This window comes from Cottoperca gobio, chromosome 9, assembly GCF_900634415.1.
Source record: "Cottoperca gobio chromosome 9, fCotGob3.1, whole genome shotgun sequence".
Taxonomy (NCBI): Eukaryota; Metazoa; Chordata; class Actinopteri; order Perciformes; family Bovichtidae; genus Cottoperca; species Cottoperca gobio.
Window position 1 is genome coordinate 22,966,517 of NC_041363.1, and position 22,658 is coordinate 22,989,174.

Consider the following 22,658-nt stretch of genomic DNA (forward strand, 5'->3'; position numbering starts at 1 on the left):
TTTACCAAAAGTCTGCGCTAAAGGCTTAAAGTATTTTAGCATACCGTGGCGGGAATTTCAGAACGTCAAGGCCCGTTTTCCAGCATCAACCATCAGACTCATAATTTTGGCTTTCTGCCACTTGATCTTTATTTAGACCATTTGACTGCTGGGAACAGACTATGTTTGTGGCCTGAATGATGCTGGTAGTGGGCACTAGCATCGGGGAGGGATTGTTGGCAGCCGCCCCGGGCAAAAGGGGGTAGGTGAGTGAGATGGGACAATGCCACTGATGTGTCTATTAGTGTGTGTGTTTGTGTTGGCAAGAATGAGCCGTTCCAATAATCTCCAGGCTATTATCAGGTCTCTTTCACTTAGTCCCTATGGCACATTTGGCACCTGCTCTCACAATATGCAACCCCTGGGATTAAAGTCAGGAAAACAGGGTGGTGCAGAGAGTGTGTGTAGTAAAGTAGAGAAAGGATGGTATATTTGCACAAACTCATCAGAGCAGAATCTGTTTAAACTAGATGCAGAACAAGAAAAATAAGAAAGGATCGCAATTCTTCAACGATAACACAAACAAAGAGATACTGACCTACAAATTCTGGAGTTCCAAAAATGTTTTTAAAATCATTGCCAAAATCTATCTTGTGGGCCAGGCCGAAGTCAATGAGCTTGATGCGCGGGTGAGGCACTGAGCGGCTCAGTAGCATGATGTTCTCTGGCTAGAAAGACAGAAAGAGAGGCAGTTAAAAAGAGGACACACGAAAGCAGGGAGAGATGGAGTGACACATTTGACATTTTTATAAAGACTTTCTTTTTAAGCCGTTATTAGCATGTAGCCAACTGTGCATCGTGATTTCAATGAGGAACAATTACGTTGCTCACAGAGGATGAATGTTGAAAAACGCTCCCCTAATTTATCAGTGTAGGACACAAATTAGGTGGGAATAAGGGTGCGAGCAGCAGAGTCGGACACAGAACCAGTAACAGGCTTGCAGGAAGGAGGCTCATCAGCCATGGAAATCCCATGCAAAACACGAGTAAAAACCTCGAGGGAGTGGGAGAAAGGAAGGGAAGGCAAAGATGTGCTTTGAGCAAAGCCAGACAACGGAAGACGGACATTCCTAAAAGATAATGCCTCTTTTTACACGAAGCCATCATCCCTCCATCCTTTCAGCTCGACGATGAGCCAAGCTTGAGGATTTTGTCTGGTGAGGATAGAACAGATTGGCTGTGGGCAGCAAAGGCAACAGGAGGCGCTGAGAAAATACAATCAGCCAAGTACTCAAAAGTACAAAATTGAGCTACTTGTACTTGTGTATTTTCTTTTCATGGCACTTTTTACTTCTACTCCTCAACATCTCAGAGAATGTAATTATATATTATACTTTAAGTTACAGCTTAAGTTGCTTTACAAAACATGTGAAGAGCTTATAAACTATGATTTTTTTTGTCATAAATGAAACTGTAAAAAGCTGCTAAAGTTCATACAAGTAGAGCTGGAACAATTAATCACAATTGACAGAACATGTATTGTTAATTACTTTGATAATCGTTTGTTATTTCTTCATGCTAGAACATTTCATAAGCATTTCTACTATTTTAAGAATTTTTACAAACCAAAGAATAAATCTGTTGATATAATAATATATAAATATCATCAGATGAATCCATAATGAAAATAATAATTAGTTGCAGTCTTTGTAAATTCATTTGTTGCTTTTATTTCTGACCCTGAATGTCTACTACTGCTGTCATGGTACGCTTATGGCTGCACAATATCCACAGAAAATGCCACAGAAATAGCTTTGACCTAAAATTGACAACATTTTAGGTCAAACACAAAACAAGATGTTATCAGAATATGGGTGAACATAAGTGGAATACTGCGCAGTTGCAGAAAGTAATTCAACTAAACAAATTAAGTCTTAATCTGAGCCGCTGGCTGACCGTGAATAACAGAGGCTGATATGCGAAGCGGAGGCTGCAGTAGGTTTGTAAAAGCTCTAGCATTGATCACAAGTAGGCTGGCTGGGCACAGGGCTAATTATTTTCTTCAAACCTGGAGGCCGAATGTCCTGAACTCTGATGGATCATTTGTGAAGATTGTTCTGTAAGTGGAAGAGTCGGTCTGGACAGTTTATTCTAAAGACGCCATGTGCAGCCGAAATGGGCCAACCGATCAATGATATTGACTGAGATTTAAGTAAAGAACTCACGTACTGCACTGCACTGTACTGGGACTACACTATGACCTTTAATCTTTTTTCCCCTCAGGAGATTAAACTACACATACTCCATATTAAAAAATGTGCCAAAACTGATTAGTCATGGTAATTAGCTTCAGGTGCATTGGCTCAAAAAACAAAGATACAAATAGAAACGGATATAAAATGGAGAATTCCAAAAAAGGCCAGCTGATGCAAAACAAAAGAAGAAGAATCACATAGTGCTGCAAATCCACTTCTCCAGTGAGCTGGCATTTTGGAAAATGGATGCACATTACTCCAGGGGGGGCTGAGCAACAGTCCACACTTTACTGTGCCCTCTGATAAGAGGAAGAAATTATGGGGTTCTTTGTCTTTTCAAAGAAAATTTCCAACTGTGTTGTCTAAATGTAACATGACCTTGAACAAGCCGCTGTCAGCAGCTTCTGTGTCCTAAGTGTTTTCATGGAAATCTCACAATCACCACAAGAGAGGATCTCTTCTTCTCTAAAATTGCACAAATTCTGTTTTGGCTGTCATTTTGACTAATCACTTGAAAACTCTCAAAATAGGTGTCATTCAATTTGACAGCTCATTTCAGCTTTAAGTTCTTTTAGTTTTGACTTTGTTTTCAATGCCAATGTACCAACTACATACTCAAAACCTGCTTAGCATTAGTAGGTAGTGTAGAATTAGGACACAGCTTACGTTTATAGTATGTTCTCAATGTGCACAGTACTAGCTGATGAAATGGACAACATCTCAAAAGCCTGCTGTACTCCTGCTTGGAATGTGTGATGATGATGCTGTCTGTCTTTAGTTGCTGTAGTACCTTAAGGTCAAAGTGAGCGATTTGTTTGGCGTGCAGGTAGAAGACTCCATCCAGGATCTGCTTGAGGAACTGCGTGGCTTCCTCCTCGCTTAGCGACTCCTTCTCTGCCAGGAAGTCGAAGAGTTCACCGCCGGCCACGCTGGACGAGGAGAGAGAGAATTTAAATGTGAGATCTCTCAGATCACAACCAGCAACAAATCCCTGTTTACCAGAGCTGAGCTGATGTAATCTCATCATCCTGGTGCATTAGAGCCCGGCCAATTTACACATCCTGAGCGCATTTTAAATAACATTAACAGTAGGAAAAAAATAAGCAAGAAGCAAATAATGAGTTGTGATCATTAAAATACTGAACAAAAATAGTGAAATATTGGAACTAAATACCATCCTGATCCATGACGTTTAATGAACAATACTGACCCAGATCTGGCTAGTTCTGGGTCTACTAAATGTAAATTCAGTTTTTGGGGTCTTGGATATCTCATCGTATCAGGATTTAATTACATTGTATTTTATAAAATCCACTTTTTACGCCTGTTAATATCAGCATCAGCACTTGCTAATCAACACGAACACATTGCCTTACATTTTATCCATCAAAATTGAGCTCATTTAATGAAAGCATAGTGTAGAGACAAGGGAATTGAGAGAGCCGAGGTTATATCTCGGTCACAGCGAGAGTGAAAGCCTGCTGCGAGGGGAAGTGTGATGGAGAGAGCAGAAAAGAGAGAAGAAGAGTGCAGATAACTGTAATTACTGCCATGCTTATCCAGTCATTGAGTGTTCACTCAGCACATACAAACATGTGTTTGTCTTACAATATATGGTGAGGAATGTATCCGTTAAATGGTAAATGACTTTCATTTCAGTTTCCAATGTACATCTATATAACCTTTACTATCACTTTATTGCCTGGAATTATATGAAATGTAACTTTTTTTTTCTTTTGAAAAATGTAGACTTTCCCAAATGTATCTGCAGCAATATAAACCTACAAATCTACACACCCACACTACTCCCACAAAACTCCTGACAAGCGTCACAGCGAGAACCTCCACCCTCTCCTCCCTCTCTTTATCTTGGATGTTTATGTTATCATCTGCTTCAGTGGTTAACAGTGTGTTAATGCACCATCAAAGACAGGAAAAAATATTTCTGCCTGAATACGTCACCTCTGCCTCCTTTCATACGCGGTTGGTCAATGTTTAACGTCAAAGCACAGTCGCTATCATGGTTGTATTTACCCAGGGTGCAGCGGGAGGAGCAGAGGATGTGGAGGACAAAAGGGACACAACATGGAGCCGAATATTTTTAGCATCCAACATGTAGTTTGTTTTGTTACCTGCTCAGGGCTGGAAAAACTAGCAGCATGTCCCCCAACCAGCTTTGAATTGTAATATACGTATGTAGCACTAGGAACAAAAAAAAAAGTATCATCTCTTGATAACTAACGACAACTTTTCCCAGCATTTGACACTTTGTAAGTTGTAGTGTCAGACTCTGTCACAACTCTCAGTCAAGTCCATTACAAGATTGTCTCAGGCACAAAAAAAACAAGGTAATGAATGTCTCAACACTGTCTTCTTTTGTGTGAACTGTCAGCAGCCACAGAGTGTTAATGGTACAAGCTCAGCATTAACGCTGAGTCATCGCCTGCCTGCTGATTGAACTGAAATAGGATCACTAAATGTAAGCATCCTTGTCTTGTCTTCAATGTTTGCCTTTGTGGATGTTGCTAATGGAGCTGCTGTGATGCAAGAAAAATGTCAGACTTGATCTTACAATAAAGTATCACCATCACCATCATCATCATCATCATCATCACTCAATGTTATACTGAAAGACATGAATCAGTTTGGGAATCTATGGGCTAAATCACCATGACATGATTACTGGCCAGGGAAATAAACTGCCGAGACCCCAAGGACAGCAGAACAGAAGCCATGATGTTAGATTATAGGGAGCAAACGATTATTTTCATTATCGAATAATCTGTCGATTAGTTCCTCGATTAATCGTTTGGTACATAAAATGTCAGAAAATAAAGAAGAATGTCCATTCGTGTTTCTCAAAGTCCAAGGGGATGTCTTGTTTTGTCGGTCCAAAACCCAAAGATATTCAGTTTAATATGAAACATAACAGAAAGCAGGAAATCTCCATATTTGAGAAGCAGAAAACAGCATTTTTGCATGAAAGATTACATTAATGATTTATGGATTCTCAACATAGTTAGTGAAGTTTAAATGGTGAAGACTTGTGCTGTACTTTTACAATCCAAGCTAAATCCCAATTTCCACCAGCACAAAACAGCTCAGGCAGTTACACAAAAAGAGAGTCCTGTAAATTATGTATGTTGATTTTAATTTGACAAGAAGAAACAATGCAGCGTGGAAGTGAGCAATATCATTAGTGAGAGCAAAACTTTAACATGTGAGATACAGTATGTGTTGTGGAGGTGTTAGATGAAGCCAAACAACAGAGAGGATGGATGCCAACTGGAAAAGAAAGAAAGAAAGAAAGAAAGAGAGAGCGAGAGCTTATGCTTTTATACAGGCTTTAGGGTCCAGGCAGATCAGGTGCGTCACGTCACTGATGAGCCTACAAAGAGAGATTTTCCAGTCTGACCACCCCAACCCCAGACTCTCCTGCCCCCCAAAACACAGCAGTAATAACTGAGACCACCCTAACAACAATTCCCCAGCTGTTGTGAGCACCATTGCCCCACCAGCTGCTTCTACAAATCTTATATAATAACCTAGTAACATAAATACGCCGGGATATCCCCGCTATGCTCGCCGCCCGTGATAGCAGCGCGTGTGCGTCTAGATATTCGAGGTCTTGTCTAATTTTTCACAGTGAAAATGATCTTTTGACGGTATATTGACATCACTACAGTTTCAATGTCTATATCTGTCGAATATGTCACATACACTCACTGTTTATAATTAAAATACATTTTTCAGTGGAAAGGATTCCTTCATTTGTTAATGCAAGGCTTTTATTCTGAAATATTTGCAGGACAGTATTGTGGAAAATACAGTACATTATACGGCTCCATAAATGAATACCGGCTTTAATTGTGTACTATTATTATTATTATTATTAGAAATTAACACATGCTTCCTAACTTTTTTCTGTCTAAAATCAATATATATACCATTTATAATAACATGAAACGATACATTCTATTATTGTTGGCCGTTGGCAAAGCGCAGCAGCAGCAGAGAAGCTGTCTGTGTGTGGACACCACTGAAACACACTGCTCACACAGGCAGTTTGGCCCCGGCGTTATACATCATAAGAGGTTATGAGGGCTTTGATTAAGGTCAAATCTCAAATGAAAACATTGAGGTCATACATAATGAAAAAAACATAGAGAATAGAATAGACAGCGTTCCATTGTTCAGTGAAACTACATTTTTCTTATTCCAGTTGACTTTTATTCTGGGAGAAGTGGCTCAGCATACTTGCTCTTTACAACAGCTACTATATTGGTGATAATAACTTGCTTGGAAAAAAAGACCTCAGCAGTAATTAGACTTTTCCCTGCACATTTTCCCAGACATAATGTATAATGTACATCCTTTTTGTCGCAGGTTTATCAACATGCTCCGCAGCAATGCAATGCCACACTACTCCACAGAAACATAGCATTCACATTTTCTTATCGTCAATAATCGGACAACGTTGATAGCATTGAGATGCAAGCATGCATTACTGTAAAGCAAACGTGATATGTGGTGAACTATAACTATGAACTATCCACAGATTTGTTCAGATAACTGATTGCATATTGGGATATTAATGGAAATTGGATTCAAGGGGTCATACTTTTACAGTTTGGAACTGAAATGAATCCCGTAAAGTTCTACATTTATCTAAATCAGCAGCAGAGTTCATGTTGACATACAAGAGCACTTGTGTTTTGGGAATGAGGAAACAGTTGAACAATTCTACAAATGTTTGAGAGGAAGAAAACAACGCTAAGTTCCTCAATGAACCCGCACTGATAAGTTTGAATGTTAGTCAATAAATTACTTTGCAATGCCATACAGACATTTATAAAAACAACAACAATTATTCTACTCAAAATTTCAAGTCTGTGTTGATCATTTTTGTATATCTGTGCAAAGCTATTGGTATTAATTGAAGGTCTTTCTGTGATGATTTTCATTCTGATTTAAAAAAAGGATTCTGTTCTGAAGCATTTATTCAAGCCTTAAAAATACTGTTATCAGTTGTAGCCATATCGACCCGCTCTACCACTTTACTGTAGTGAGCCATGGACTAATTAATCACACGCGCTGCACTGTGGGACTGGTTTTGCGCTTGTTATTGCTTTTCAATCATATGCGATCGCTAGTCAGGAATGTTGTCTGGCGAATGCAGCCTCCTATGTTACACACATTACTGTAGGATGACCTACTAATTGAGGTGTACTGTATTCTGCTTCCATGCCAATTGTTCTGAATACGCGTGTCAGCTGGATAATTGTAATCATAACATAGCATGAATGGTGTTAGTGTTTCCAGTTCCACCTTAACTGGTAGAACTGGTCTAACTGCTTGGTGAGCTTTGTGCCACACGACACATAATACAGGTTACAGCTATAGACACAATTTACTATCAATCTACTCTGAATACTGATTACTATGAGGACAAGTATTATAGTTTGGAAAACCTCTCAAAAACAAAATGAGGATTTAAAGGGGCAGCCCACCAATTGTACACAGTTCAGGGAGCTTTCCCAAGTTTAAAAAAAATAACCCAAGTTCATGTCATCACTATTATCTCTGCTGGGGCATGAGGCAGAAAATGCTGTTCAAAAGAATCATGGGAAATGTAGGATCAAGCGTTTTGATATCTCGTCTTATGCCGCTTCAATTTTGAGGAGAATTTCTTTTAAACTGGCTCATCATCATTGATCCTAAATAACAGTTTGTAAAACGTCTATCTTATATCAGGCACAATGATGGCAACATGCCTTGTTTTGTCAAAATGTGCCCAGTTGTGATGCGTACAGATAAAAAAATAAAAGACAAGGTCACTCACAGCTCCAGGATCAGGATGACCTCTGCCTTGTTTTCAAAGACCTCATGGAGCGTAATGATGTTGGGGTGCTGGATCTCCTTCAGGATGTTCACCTCACGCTCGATGTCTTCCCTTGTCACCCCTCGTCGACTCGACTTGCTGCGCCGCTTCTTGATGGATTTGGCTGCATACTCTACACCAGTATTCCTGTGCCGACATCTTCTGACCACAGCAAACTGGCCACTAGCGAAGGGAGGAGGAGAAGAGATTGTCAAAAGGTGTCATCTAGCCAAGAAACATTGATACTATTTTTTATCTGCCTATAAGCACCTTTAAAGATAATTCATTAACACGTTATATCTAATTTGTTTAAGCCATACAAAGAGGTGCTGGTAAACAGATTGTCACCTTTTGACAGAGCCAGGTTGGATGTTTACCCCCTGTTTCTAGTCTTTATGCTAAGCCTAGTTAACTAGCTGCTGGCTACAGATACATATTTACTTATAGATATGACAGTTGTATCAATTTTGTTATCAATACTTATAATATATACTATATATATATATATATATACCATGATAATACTATATATATATATATATATATACTATATATATAGCGAGAGAGAGGCAGGACAGTAGACAACAGCCCTGAATGAAGAATACACAGACAGATGTGTAATAGAAATGGATAGGGGTGAACTAATCAATCAGCTGCAAGGACACTTTATACAAGTGTTGAATTCCCGCAGGGTTCACTATTCAGTGGAAAAAAAGCAACCACCCTGCCTTTTGGCTGTATCTGCATCAATGTGGTAAACACAGACTGAGCCTAAAGGAGTGGGCGGGATAATAAGGCAATAAAGCTGTTGATCAGAAACATCTTTAATTAATAATTGGCTGCATCATGCCCGACGCCACCTTAAAACAGAAATAGCAATGAAAGCTGAATAAAGACACAAACCTCTGGAGGAGTTTCAGAGACTGACTCAGATTTTTAAAAGCCAATTCTTCTGTTAGGGCTATTATAAAATGATCATCTACGTGGGTTATATCTCATATCCTTTTTCCTCTTTTGATCACCAAATCTGTCTCTAACTTAGAGAAAGAGACTGAATCACTATCTGCAGTGGAAAAAAGAGTATTTGTGCGTCCCTACGCAGTACAAAAAACCTCACCTGCCCTCATCCTCAGAAAGCCCTCATAATGAATTTGACAACAGTGTGTAAATGATATCCAGGCAGCACAGCTCTGTCAGCAGCACACCGATAAGAATCACAGCTCAGCACATCAACATAATTTGCTGCATAGCCGACAAACATCCAAGCAGCAATTTTACACCCCACACACACACACTCGACTATTTAAAAGAAAGCCCTTTACTGCTTATATAAAATGCATCATTCACTACAAGTGAAATTATGTTAATCATGTCAGTTTAAGAATATTAGTATTGTGTACAGCAAAAACTAAATATGGGTACAAAGAGATTACATTTAAAATTTTAGAATGAACTATCGCTCAGTGTTTCCCCTAGGTACGGTGCGAGGCGCGGTTTCTATTTAGTTGTCCCCTCTCCTTTCTTCCGCTCTGTAGGTGTGTGCGCACGTGTGTATCAAGTGCGAAGCCCCGCCCTTCGCAAAAGGAGCGAATGTGAATGTGCAAAGTAGACAGTACAAACTGAAACGTGCATATAAATTAGTTTATTTAATAAAAGAGCACCTGTCAATGTGAAAAGTGAGTTGTGAATACAAAATATTTATTTATATATATATATATATATATATATATATATATATATATATATATATATATATATATATATATATATATATATATATATATATATATATATATATATATATATATATATATATATATATATATATATATATATATATATATATATATATATATATATATATATATATATATTTAATGTATTTCACTGTAACTATGAGTTTGTACCTCCACATTTCAAATAACCATACTTGTTTAAAAGCTTACATTTGGACAGGATAGAGTGCTTATCATTGCTTTGTTTATGTGATATATAAGTACCTGCATCTGCATTTTCTCCCACGAGTAATTAAAATACTTTAGCAGGCGTCCTGTGGAAGGTTTGTGGAATATGTTTGATTTTTATTACCTCTACAAAATCACACAACCACATACAATATTTATCCTTTTGCAGACATTCAAAAACTATTGGTTGAATACAGAGCTGAAATAATTAGATGCTTTTAGCTTTTCAAATGTGTTTATTGTCAGTGATATCAAACTGAATATTTTTAGGTTTGAGGTCTTTTTTATTTTAAGATTTTTGGATATTTTGTAGACTCCAGATGAATCAGCAATATGACAAAAATGCTGTCCTCCGGGATATATACAGATTCAGCTACAACTGGGTTTGGTGTAATTTTGGCCATAACAATTTGGATCCCAATGAGTAAAATGTTATAATTTTTAAAGAAGTTCCTGCAAACACATGTCAAATGTCACCTGCCCTGGTGTGTTTTCCCTGCAGGACCTTCTATATTTTACAGTGTTAACAGGCTGTAGCTGAAATGGTCCAAGTTAAACATGTACTCAGGGTATACATGTAATAATTGTACCTTTCCTTTTAGAAAAAGTATCGTATTTTTAATCTTCTCATTTACTGTGAATTTAAATTTTTCTAATTTTTACTTGTCCTGAAAAGGTCATTTATTGAAAGTTTCAATAAACAAAACTGAAAAAAAAAGAGAAATGGTCCAAGTTAAGAGGACTAAAAAAACAAAACAACGTGCGAGTGTGTGTGAGTGTGTGTGTGTAAGCACTTTTACTGTCTGCGTGACATTTAAGCACGACAAATGATTATGTATGAACAACACAAGAGCTGTTATGGAAATTCCACCGTCAATAACAATGCTGCCATGCATTGTTATTGAACGGCGCTTTCGGACTGGATAACGCTGACTCCCCTGTCACTCCACCAAAACACTGCCAGAAAAACCACTTGGGGAAGCAAAGACACTTGGCTGAGGGCTGAGGGCTGAGGGCTGTTGACGCCTCCGCCGATAGTGCCTCCTCACGGCCCTGGCAATCATGAAGCACTTAATGTACCAAACACCCACAGAGGGAGGAAGAGAACTAGGGAGTAGAGGGGGAGACAGAGAGTGTGCCACATTTGGTCTCATTTTATTTTGATTTTCACGCAGATTTATAGTTTCATGGGTTCCTTTGCCATGGCAAGAAAAAACAAGAGCCACAATAAAGAGAGATCCATGTGCTGTCATCTGACTCCACTTGTCCTGCCAGGACGAGAGTGCACAGTTGTCAGGAAGCAGTTTAGTAAGCTATATGTTCCCACTCTAATCTTCTCTCTACAATGCGTCTCCCAATATTTGATGAGTAAATGCAGGATCCAGACTGCAACACTGCCAGCTGCAGAGGAGCTTTAAAAAAGGAAAAAAGAAATAAGGCCTTGGGGAGTAACAACAAACGTCACCCCGCTCTGACCCGTGACTGTAATGTGTCCCCTTGGGCTGCTCAGTCGTGTCTGAGGCCATGTTCATGTGGAAAAACCTGAAACTGCGTTTAAATTTTAAAAACTTCGAGGGGATTGTGAAAGTTTGATGCTCACACTGGGGCTTCAACATTTAGTCCATTAAGTCATTTTTCAAGCAACAATGACAAACATTTAATGGTTACAGCTTCTCTATTGTGAGGATTTAAGGCTTTACTTTGATCGTAAACTGAATATCGTTGAATTTGGATGGTTGATAGGACAAAAAAAACAACTTGCTTTAGTAAAGCAAGTTGTAGAGCATTTTCTTACTATTTTTTTACAGAGAAAAAAAGTTTCCAGATGAATTAAAAATAAAAAACAATCGCGAGTTGCAGCCCTAGAAGAGCTGGTTCAATTTCTTCTTCTTGCTCTTTGGTTCTGTTCAACAAGCACGGCCAACGAGTTACTCTACTTCACTCACTATAAGTGTAAACGGACATATTCTGAAGGGAAGTGATCTGATTCCAACAGTCAAACTGAACCACCGACTAGCTAAAGGAAACGATGTCTCTTTAAAGAAGTGACTTGTCCCGCGACTGAGCCAGAGACACGAAGCAGACAATGTGAAGAGGAAGAGAGAGCCGAGGAGGAAGGCTTTCTCATGCTAATGACACTTTCAACCCCATTCAGTCTGGCTTCACAGTATTGTGGTCCCCACCGGTCAGTCAGGCCTCCATCCGGATGATAAAAAGGGACACAAACATCAGGATTTCAATAGATTTCTTCCAGAGAAATTGACAGAAGAGAGTGGAGGACAGTTGTTTACAATGTGTCTGTAATTGTATATACATACACGGGACTCCACAATCTGTATTCAAATGACTGACCACCTGTTACACACATGCCTGGCTGGATGAAGCCACAATAGGCCAATGAGTGAACCCTGGATGTGATCATACCTCAAAAGATAAATCGCTTGAGCTACAAATGGGCAGCTGTAAAGGTCAAGTTCAGACAGCTAAGGTAATGAGAATGATTTTATATGGCTAAAGATTATACGTTTGGCCTTCAAGTTCATGAGTCTCCTTATTGGTCCCTTTTCTAGACAAACATGCAGGTAAGCAGAAAGTGAAGTGGAAGTTCAATAGCTAAATGCGGGACTTCATGTGCTAACTACTGAAACTGGAAAAGTAGGAAAGGGAAAAATATGTTGGCATCTAATGATCCTGAAATGCCAACAGTAACAAACCAGAAACCTCAACAAAAACAAGCGGCTTGCTCAGAACATCCTTCAACTCATTTGTGTGCTGTCAAACTTTCCGCTGCTGAAAGTTCGTGCAGAGGAAAAGAGAAATCTGTGAAGTGGTGGGACTCGGTGTGAGAGTACTGTTGAGGATGATAAAGGAAAACACAACCGATTTCCTGTTCTTGATTATACACCATCTGTGCAGTTTTGAAGACATCCTGTGATACTATGTTTTCTTTCCCACATTTGCTTCTCCAGTCGGTGCAGCACTCTTGAATGCTTATAATGGTTTTACTCACTTGTCCAGTGAATCCTCCATCTACTTCCGTGAAACAAAAACATACATGTATGCACAAAACAATGAATCATAGCAGACACTTGAAAATATTCTATGTAATATGTTTTAAGGGCTCTTATGCTGCCTTACAATTAAATAGACTAGTGAAGCCTTGTGCATACAAAGCCAATTCGCAGCCAAATACACTCATAGAGTGAAAAGTTCATTGTTCACTTGTGAATTGCCAAGGTAGTGTGATGCATGCTTGACATATACTCCTTCTTTTGCTCAATGAATGCCTGAATGCAGGGGACAATAATGTTTTCTAAATTCCCTACTACTTCAGGAATAATATCTTTCCAATCTCAAACTGCTGCTAGCCAAGGGGAAAAAACAGTACTACATTATTACATGGACTATTATGTTAACGCACCTGTTGGGTGTCAGGTGGAGCGTGCTCTGATAAAGACCACAGCGATGCATAACAGTGACTGTGGAGGCGGAGGAAAAAAAGATATATTACCTTGTATAATATATAATTTCCCAGGCTGGAAGAAGACTTTTTGATGGTGTGACTGATGAATAATTAATGTGTGATGATGTTTTTGTACTGATGTTTATAATGCACTTTATTCACTGAGCTACACAAAAAGACAGCAAGGTAAACTCAAATCAAGTTATGATAAGAGATGCATCTTTGAATCGGCCAAACATCGGTATCGCAGATACGATGACGTTCACTAAATGGCAGTGGCCAATGTTATCTGTTGTGTTGCATCAATTTTGCACCGACTAAAGGTTTTATTGGTTATTTGCTGTCAGACTCGGACAACAGTAGCTAACATATGCTGCTACTGCAGCTTCTGTATCGGACATGAAGCCACTGGCTTGACATGACTGTGACATGATGTAAGACGGCAAAGTGAATGGAAATGTCGGCCCCATTTCCTTCAGATCTGTCTCTGAGAAACACAGAGTTTCACAATGGGTGCATCCCTACATATCATGTGGTGAGTAAGACGCAGCTTGAAAGCTGAGTAAATGCTAAATCTTAGCACAAGAATGCATTCAAATATGTCTTTCTGCAAATTAATTATTTACAACTGCAGATAGTGGCAAAAGCTATTAGCATAGCAGCAAATTAGCATCAATCCACGTATTTATTGGTTGAGATGAAAAATGATTGATATATACTGGTTCAACGTTTTATTAAGAAAGAATGTGCTCCGTACCACGAAAATATAACTAAAAAAATGGGAAAGTTTCCAATCACCCATTTAAGCACAGACACTAGGCAAACAGGTAACAATAACATAGTTAAAAAGGGCATCAGGAACAACTACATGTTTAGCGTGATGGCATGTAGCCAGTGGGAATCAAACTACACACACTTCTGTTATTTCCAACACTCTCACACTGTACGCACAGAAAGAGGGGAAAGGGAGCCCACCCTTTGTTAACAACACCAGCTGCACACACATACAAACAAGGGGAAAATGGCAGAGGTTCAACTGAGCTCTCTTCCCTTGTTGAAGCAGTGGAGGGAAACGAAAAACCCAACGCTGCCTTGAAAATAAAAACACCCTTTCCTCTGAAGATTGACTACTAAATCTAGGTAAGAGATAAGTTAACAGGAGTTAATGTAGTGGGTTCCCCCCCGTACGATACATCGCTTATGTTTATCTACTAGCCGAGGCTAGCTGGGAAACCCCTCTCATCTTCCAGGGATGTTGTGGGAGAGCACTGACTTGCATGAATGCTGCAGAGCAAATCGCCAAGATGGGGCAGAAATAATGAGCACGCAGAGAAGAAAAAGCCTTCCTGGGAATCACTGACAAACAGAGGCAGGGAGGCTGTTTTTGAAGAGCAGCTCTCCCCCTCATCCTTGTGCAGCGCACAACCCCAGATAGTCTAGCAGGATCAAATTGCTCCGGTCCTTTGTTGTGCTTAAAGCACGGACAAGGCTTCCTACTTTTGGCCTACTTGTTTCTCTAAAGCACCAGGAGAGGAGGGGATGATGGGAAAAGGAGAGGAGAGGTTTGTTTGTCTTTATCAGAGCTGCCTGGCTTTGTGACAATGCCTTGCAGAACACTGCTGGCTGGAGAGTGTTCATCTGTGGAAAGATACTGCAGCGGTTAACAGATTTATTCCTGCAGGCTTCTCTTAACCCTTAATATAGCAGGTCTGTATGAGAGACATTCATCGACTGATATCTGAGGTTTACTATATACAGACCTGCCTGTTGAACGTGCACACATGGAAGCACAATTGCATAAACAAAAGTACAAAGTAACTGACTCTGCTTCTTAAAACAGACCTGCTCTCAGTCAATTTACAGGTATACAGGCATACAGAAGCCAGGCTAAGAACAACAGTGCAGCCACTGCAAACGTGTCAAATTAGAGTTAATGTCTATTAAAGGGTTGCTTCAAAGCTGCAGCTGTACACAGGACTTAAATGATAGAGCACTGATGTTAGAAACACCTTTAAAGACTTCTTCACACTGCTGATACAGAGTCAGGTAACTTATTACAGGTCGCTTTGGACGATAGCAGCTGCTAAATTAATGTAATTTAATGAAATTACTTATAATAGTAATACTTGATTAGTCTAACAGAATATTGGCAATTTTTTTGATAAACAATTAAAATCTTTTAACTAATAATTGCAGAAGATTAGCTGCTTTTCTTTTTCTTATGTAATAGTAAACTCATCATCATCATCATCATCTTTGTTTGCTGTTGGTCAAACCAAACAAGACATTTGTGAACGTTGTCTTCGGGTTGAAGAGATTGTGATTACTTTTTATAAATGATTAATAACAAATTGCCAGATAAATCAATAATGGAAATAATTGTACATTTGTAAATGTAATTGTGATGTAAAATAAATGTCAGTCCTCACAAAACAAGTGTGGAAATTATATTTAAAAAAAATCAAATATAAGATAGTTAAATGTTTTTAAAAGCCAAATGTACCTACCAATAGCTGGTTGGGGTTAAATGCTTTTGTCCTGACGTTGTGTTAGAAATGAAAGATAACTCAGGATTATGGACGGTAGCCTTAATATGGCACAATACGATGTGTGAGCAGTCAGTAGATTCTTGTGTCTACTCCGTAAGAAGACTGGCCACTGGTTACTCGCTCGGATGACCAGCTGATGTTAGTTAGAGGTTGCTGCTCTGACTGGGAATCTGGCCTTTTCAAGATGAGCCAGCGATGGAATGAACAATGTTCAGCAGTAATGAGCAGCAGAAAGCCCTTGTTAACACAAAACAGGGAAGTAGCAGACTGCAGGGTGAAAAATAAATGTGATGCTGACAAGCACACAACACAAAACAAGTGGTGCAGTGGATAAAACAGAACAAGCAGCTGTACATGCTTTCTACATTACTACTTCTGCATTTCTACTGTGACAACACCCATGGGAATAACGGACACGCCCAGAAGCAGATTACAGTATGTAATAACTGCAAGATAAGAGCGCACAAGATAGAGAACAAGAAAATAGTTTATTTGAGAACCAAGGATTAAATGGATGGTGACTTGACTTATAGTAATCAAAGTAAACTAGAGATATACAAAAACACCACTTAAGGCGTTTAACAGAAATATGGCTAATTCACTTCTTATCACAATCAAGGCAGTTATTACACAAAATATTTTAAAAACGAAAACTAAAATGGCAGTTTCACAATAATTTAGAAAATAAATCTTTCGGGAATTTTAACGAGGACAAGCCAAAGAATAACCAAAACATTCACTCAAATAAAAAAGACAATTTTAGGGACGGTGACTTAAACGGAAAGGGATGAATAAACAAAAAAACTAAATGGAAGCACCAAGATGTACTGCAAAAACAAAGAATTAAGCCGCATTCTACGAAACTGTGAATCACACCTTTAAATGGCTCGAAAAATTTATCTCATCCGAGTTTCTCTTACTCATGACATCCAAGCATACAGGCAACACAAAGAGGAAGACAGCATCTCTTCTTGTTTCATAAGTTTCTCTTCTGTAAAAAAAAGCTTGAGATGAACTTTTCCCTTAAGGTCATAAGGTACTGATTGATAATCACCATCTTTACAGGGGCTTATCATTTCCTTTAACACTTCAGTATTAAGGAAGCATTAACCGACTACACCAGGTAACACCGATTATGACACCTCAAGTAGATAATAGCTAATTATAGCTCCCAAGACAGAATCACTCGGCACTCTGTGGCACAACCTGAGCTTAGACATTATGACGTATTATTTATATAGTCCACAAACACAAAAGTATTGATGCCACTAAATGAAAATAGCATTCATGCAATGGCAACCAAGCCAAAGGAAAAAGTCCAGTGATACACAATTTCTTGTTGAGGTGGAACAGACCTATGCATTCCTTATTTATTTGCAACACACACTTTTTTTTTTGCTTTACAAGTAGACATGGGGTTGTGTTGAGAACGCAGCTTCCTCGGTGAGAATGAGGTGATAACAAGCTCAAGTCGACAACGCAGGGTGTCTGGCACAGCGTGGGCTGACAGCAGCTGAAGAGGACACTACACACGCACATACACACATGCTTTATCTTCATGCATCTGTATTCCTGAAATATTATACGTAGTTGCGATAATTTTTGACCTGTATTGCAATTGTGATATGATTTACGATAATAGAGGGAATAATTTTTGCATCATTATTCTCAATATTATTTGAAACAATTATATTAAAAATGATCATGGTGTGATTTTTGCGAGGACCTGTACCAAACAAAGATTATTTCTTCTGTAGTCTGTAGAATACAATAGTAAGCTCTGAAGCCTCCGAAGCCTTCTATAAAACCAACCTCGTGCTCATCTGGACAGCATTAGATTAAATCATTTACTGCAGAATAATCTAATATGTAAGTAACTCACACGTAGACAGTGCTGGAAAGGAAGGTATGATACTCGTCCTTCTAATCTTTGTCCTCAATCTTGACATAATCCATCTATACATTACTGCCTCTTAAACACAGCTTACACTTGTGGGAGTATAATGTATGTATATCATGACATTTAAACCACCGCCCCCACACACACCCCAAAAACATAACCCTCACAATGTATAGGGATTAATACATTACATACATTAATACAAAAAAAGCCCCGTTTGCAACAGATAGTCTGCACAGTGCAATATACAATATATTAAACACTGTGCCACACACACCGTTCCTGTGAGATAATAGTAAAAACCTTTTTTTTCTCTTGAACACAGTGTTTGAGCTTTAAGTAGCTTCCCCCTACAGTTATAGCAGCTGCCAAACCAGAACAATCACATTAATGATTTTTAAAAGCAATTGGTAACCCTGTTAGCAACTACGTCACCATGCAGCTGTCACTTCATTGATTAGAGCCGACTCATTGCTGGCTCTAAAGAAGGACATTTAGTGCAACAACAATACAATGTAATCTGTTGCTGACAGGCAATCCTGCCCCAAAAATTCATCGTTCCATTCCTTCAGATTTTCGCACCTCCTCTCTAACACACAAAGCTTAACAACTGACTGCTGTTCAGTTCAGTGAATCTTTGTCATTTATAAAAATCTTGAGCTACTTCACTAGAACCGCTTTTAAATTCAAGAGACTGATTTAAAATGCAACTTCACGGTACCAAGAGCATATAAACAATTAGAGAATCAATCTAGACAGCTGGGAGTAGATTAAACAACATCAACATTTAAAACAAAAGAATCACATGACATTAATCGATCGTCACATTTTGATGTAGATTTAAGCTACTAAATTATGTTTGGTCAATTTCTCTCTGTGTAACAAGAATGTATGCCACCACTACTTAGCTTATAATAGATGTATTGCACACCTTACACTGTTTTAAAGGGCAACACAGCCAGCTCAAGAATTCAGAGGAGACTCCCTTGGTCTGTACCAGCGTGGGCTGCAACTAATGATTCATTTAAATAGTGATATATTTTTCCATCTTTTAAGTCTTCTCTTTGGTAAGAAATCAATTCAATCATTTAGACTATATAATGTGACAAAATAGTGAAAAAATGCCCACTGTGACAAGACAAGATTTAGAATTTACAATGATATTAGAGAAAAACAACAATTTCTCACATTTTTTAAGCTGGAAGCAGAAAACGTTTTGCATTTTTGCTGAAACAATTAACGAAATACTTGGCGATGCATTTCCTAACGATCGACTAATTGTTTTAGCACTAATAAAAGCCAGCTGACTTAAATAAGTATAACGACTACAACACTACTACACATACAATATAGGATGTAGCTTAAAAGATGATGTCTTCATTATATAAAAACGTAGTTATCAGGTTTAGTTTTGAGAGAGACTCCTTCAGCTCACTAAGCTCAAAGATATGGATGGAAACCACTTAAAAATAATATAATAAAATTACTAAACTGAGCAGCGTTTTTGTGCTATAGTGGCCAATACTACACCATCTATCGCCTCTTTTCCACTACTGAGAGCCAGCTATTGATTGGCTCTGTGCACTACTACTGTGAAATAGGAGAGGGTGCTGAAAAGTGTTAAGTACAATAGCAGGCAGGCCAGCAGAGCGCCATGAAGACACACATTGCACACACAAAGCTTCTTTGTCAAATATGATACTCATGCACATGGACTGATGGAGGATGAAAAACAAGTGCGAACACAATGAGTGTGATCTCACCTACAGTTTGGTTTTCTTTAGTGTGCACTTTTAAGTTGATATGGTGACCTTCTTTGAAAAAAATGGTACATTTTTAGGATGTCACGATACCAGAAATGTAGTATACTATACTAATACCAGTGAAATGCCACAACTCTCGATACCAGATTGGACACCACGGTAAAAAATATAACAACAAAAATACTTAGAGCTAGTGTAAGGAAGTTAAAGAGGACATCATTTTACACTCTAATATCTTATTTATAGTCACTGTGAAAACATACCAGTGTTTCCCCTACCATTGTCTTGGGAAAGTTCAAGGTCAACTCACTTTTCACATTGAACAGGTGCTCTTCTCTTAAATAAACTAAACGCTCATGTTATTTATTTAATTTATGTGCACGTTTCAGTGTGCACTGTCTACTTTGCGCATTCACATTCTCTCCTCCGCTCTGTTTTGCGAAGGGCGGAGACTCAGACAGCAATTCATTGATATTTAGCTTATTGAATTTTTTCATACTGAAGTTGTTAATGTTGTATTTATCCACAACGTGATTAAACACTTTCTGATGACAAAGCGTCCTTTAAATCATAAAGGCCCTGTCACAGCCTATACGTTTCAGGTTGGATAACGCAGCCATCTGATAAAAGTGAGGTGCCTTAATCTGGCACGAGTTGTCATCCCGGTCAGCGTTGTGTGAAAGCATCTTTCATGCAGCCCAATGATTGGCTGATGGGATCAGTCATCACCATGTCAGCCTGGTAGAGAGCGGTCGAGTGTAGCAGGCTTTTCATAGGTCTCGAAAAAACAATCTGCAGCAGTTCAAAATGTAGTTTTGTTTTAATATTACTCCACAATGTATGGTAAAGCCCAGAGTCCCTGGATAGTGGAATAAACAGTGCAGCACAATGTAACCTCTCTTTCAACTGCCTGCACTGCATTTATTCAACTTCTTTTAGGCTGAAGTGTTCGAATGTGCCCACTCGCATTCAGTTCGCAGTACTCCAACAACCAGTCTTAGCAAATCAATAAGTGTGTTCCAAAGAAAATGTGCGACCTCAATACTGCTTACTGGAAAAGACTGCTTTACTAGGTGAAGGACAGAAACTATAAGTGTTCAGATGAAATGAAGCGGGGTTTTAAGGTTTTTACACAACAGGGAATATGTATACTACAATTTTAACAAATGTACAAGTAAAACAATTCATTCACATAAACTGAAATGTATAACTGTACTCCCCTTTAATTAGCACTTAAGAGACTGGGGCCAGTCAGTCCATTAGCTGTTCATTTGTTTGTCGTTTTCTCTTTGCCGGGAATGAGCTCGACTCATTAAGTGTTTCCATTCTAATAGAAGAAGCAAAACGGTGAAACTCATCTTCCAAGGTAATGGAAAACACAGCAGCTGCCAGGTGTTATGGATTTGGTGATGTACTTGAGGTTTAAACCTTGGACTGCCAAGTGTTTTGGATGACAATCCAAAGAAAACAGGCATTCTGATAAACCTTGGACCGCGCAATGGTGCATTTTGCTTTTCAAATCAGAGATTGTTTCATCGGGATAAAAATCATATTTTTTTCCCAAATTGATTGGCACTTAGAGTAAAAACTAGAGGCAAAGTGAGAGTGAGAGACAGAGCGGTACGACTGTGGAAATGGCTCACATGTTACCAGTTATTCACGGTTGGTCTTACCAACTTCCCACGAAAGTATTTTAACTTTCATATCTGGACCCTTCCTTGTTTTGAACCGAATTCCTAAACAGCTCGACCCATCTCAAGTTAACAGCCACAAGACCATTTTTCTAGCCACAAACCCCTGTGAGAATTTGGGTCATGCTTATTTTCCATCCACATCTCCACATGAAAGAAATAAATCAACAATTTGTGTTTCTGTGTGGTATGCCTAGTCACTACAACTACAGTTCTACTTCTCTAGTTAATTAAATTGTCTTTGGCTCATGGGGGAAGAATAAAGGCCCAGGGCACTGCACATCGTTCTTGGTCAGTGCCCAAATTCAGCACATCAGTCTACTCGTCCAGAACTGGAGATGAGCTCTGAGCACTTCCTCTATATTTGAAACGTCTTGGGTTAATATGTGCTAAAGGAAATGGTGAGTGTAGATGACAGAGCAGTTAACAAACAGAACAGAAACTAAATACTGCTGACAAATTATAAATTAGTAATCTGTAATAACTCACATTCTGTGCCCTACAAAGCAGGCTGCTGAAAGCAACTTTTTTATACTCTCAACTGACAAAAACAGCCATGCCGTTAAGACTACAACTGATCGAGTAGTTGATCCACAAAACATTAATAAGGCACCATATTTCTAGTCTGTGTACCTGAATATATTGTTGATATATTTTAAAGACCAATCGATTAATAGGAGATATTATTAAACCAGGCTTTTAAAGCCTACCTCTGTTGTATTATAGCCTACAACAGAAAGCAGAGGGGCAAAACTAGTAATAAACAGCATATTACTCCTCTATTCTGGACTGCAGTCGCAACATTCTGGAAAGTTTCTTACAGGCTGCGGTTGTAGGGTGTGCGCAGCCAAAAGTGAAGCCAAAACATCTCAATCGCCGGTTGGTGGCTGGCTGTTAGTTTCGGAAGCGCTTCATTTAATATGCAGCGGCTTTTTCTATGAGCGAAGCACGCATTTTAAACTTCAATATCACAGCCGATCGTGTTCATTTGATTGTGGGAAGCCAAAATCGTGATCGTAAGTACTATTCGATTTAATGAGTAAGTAGCCAAAAAGGTCGTTGCCTTTGCAGCAGGGTAGCGACCACAGGCTCTGCGGCTCTCTGCTGTCCGATATGATTCAGTGTGAAAACTCCCCGGTGAGGCCAAGCTTTTCATTAGCATGGAGCGAGGAGTGGGAAGACGGCTCGGAGTGCTCCCTGCCTACTCAGCTGT

General features: G+C 38.9%; 1 protein-coding gene across 3 annotated transcripts in view; it reads right to left on the reverse strand.

The window, feature by feature from the left end:
- The window catches only part of dapk1 (death-associated protein kinase 1), a 72,651-nt gene that overhangs the window by 36,923 nt on the left and 13,070 nt on the right, over window positions 1-22,658 (reverse strand). For all 3 annotated transcript variants that reach the window (XM_029439394.1, XM_029439392.1, XM_029439393.1), the window contains exons 3-5: window positions 8,077-8,298; window positions 3,025-3,163; window positions 578-707 (exon numbers count right to left, since the gene is read on the reverse strand). In XM_029439394.1, coding sequence (XP_029295254.1) covers window positions 578-707; window positions 3,025-3,163; window positions 8,077-8,298 — 491 coding nt within the window. The remainder of the gene's footprint in view (window positions 1-577; window positions 708-3,024; window positions 3,164-8,076; window positions 8,299-22,658) is intronic.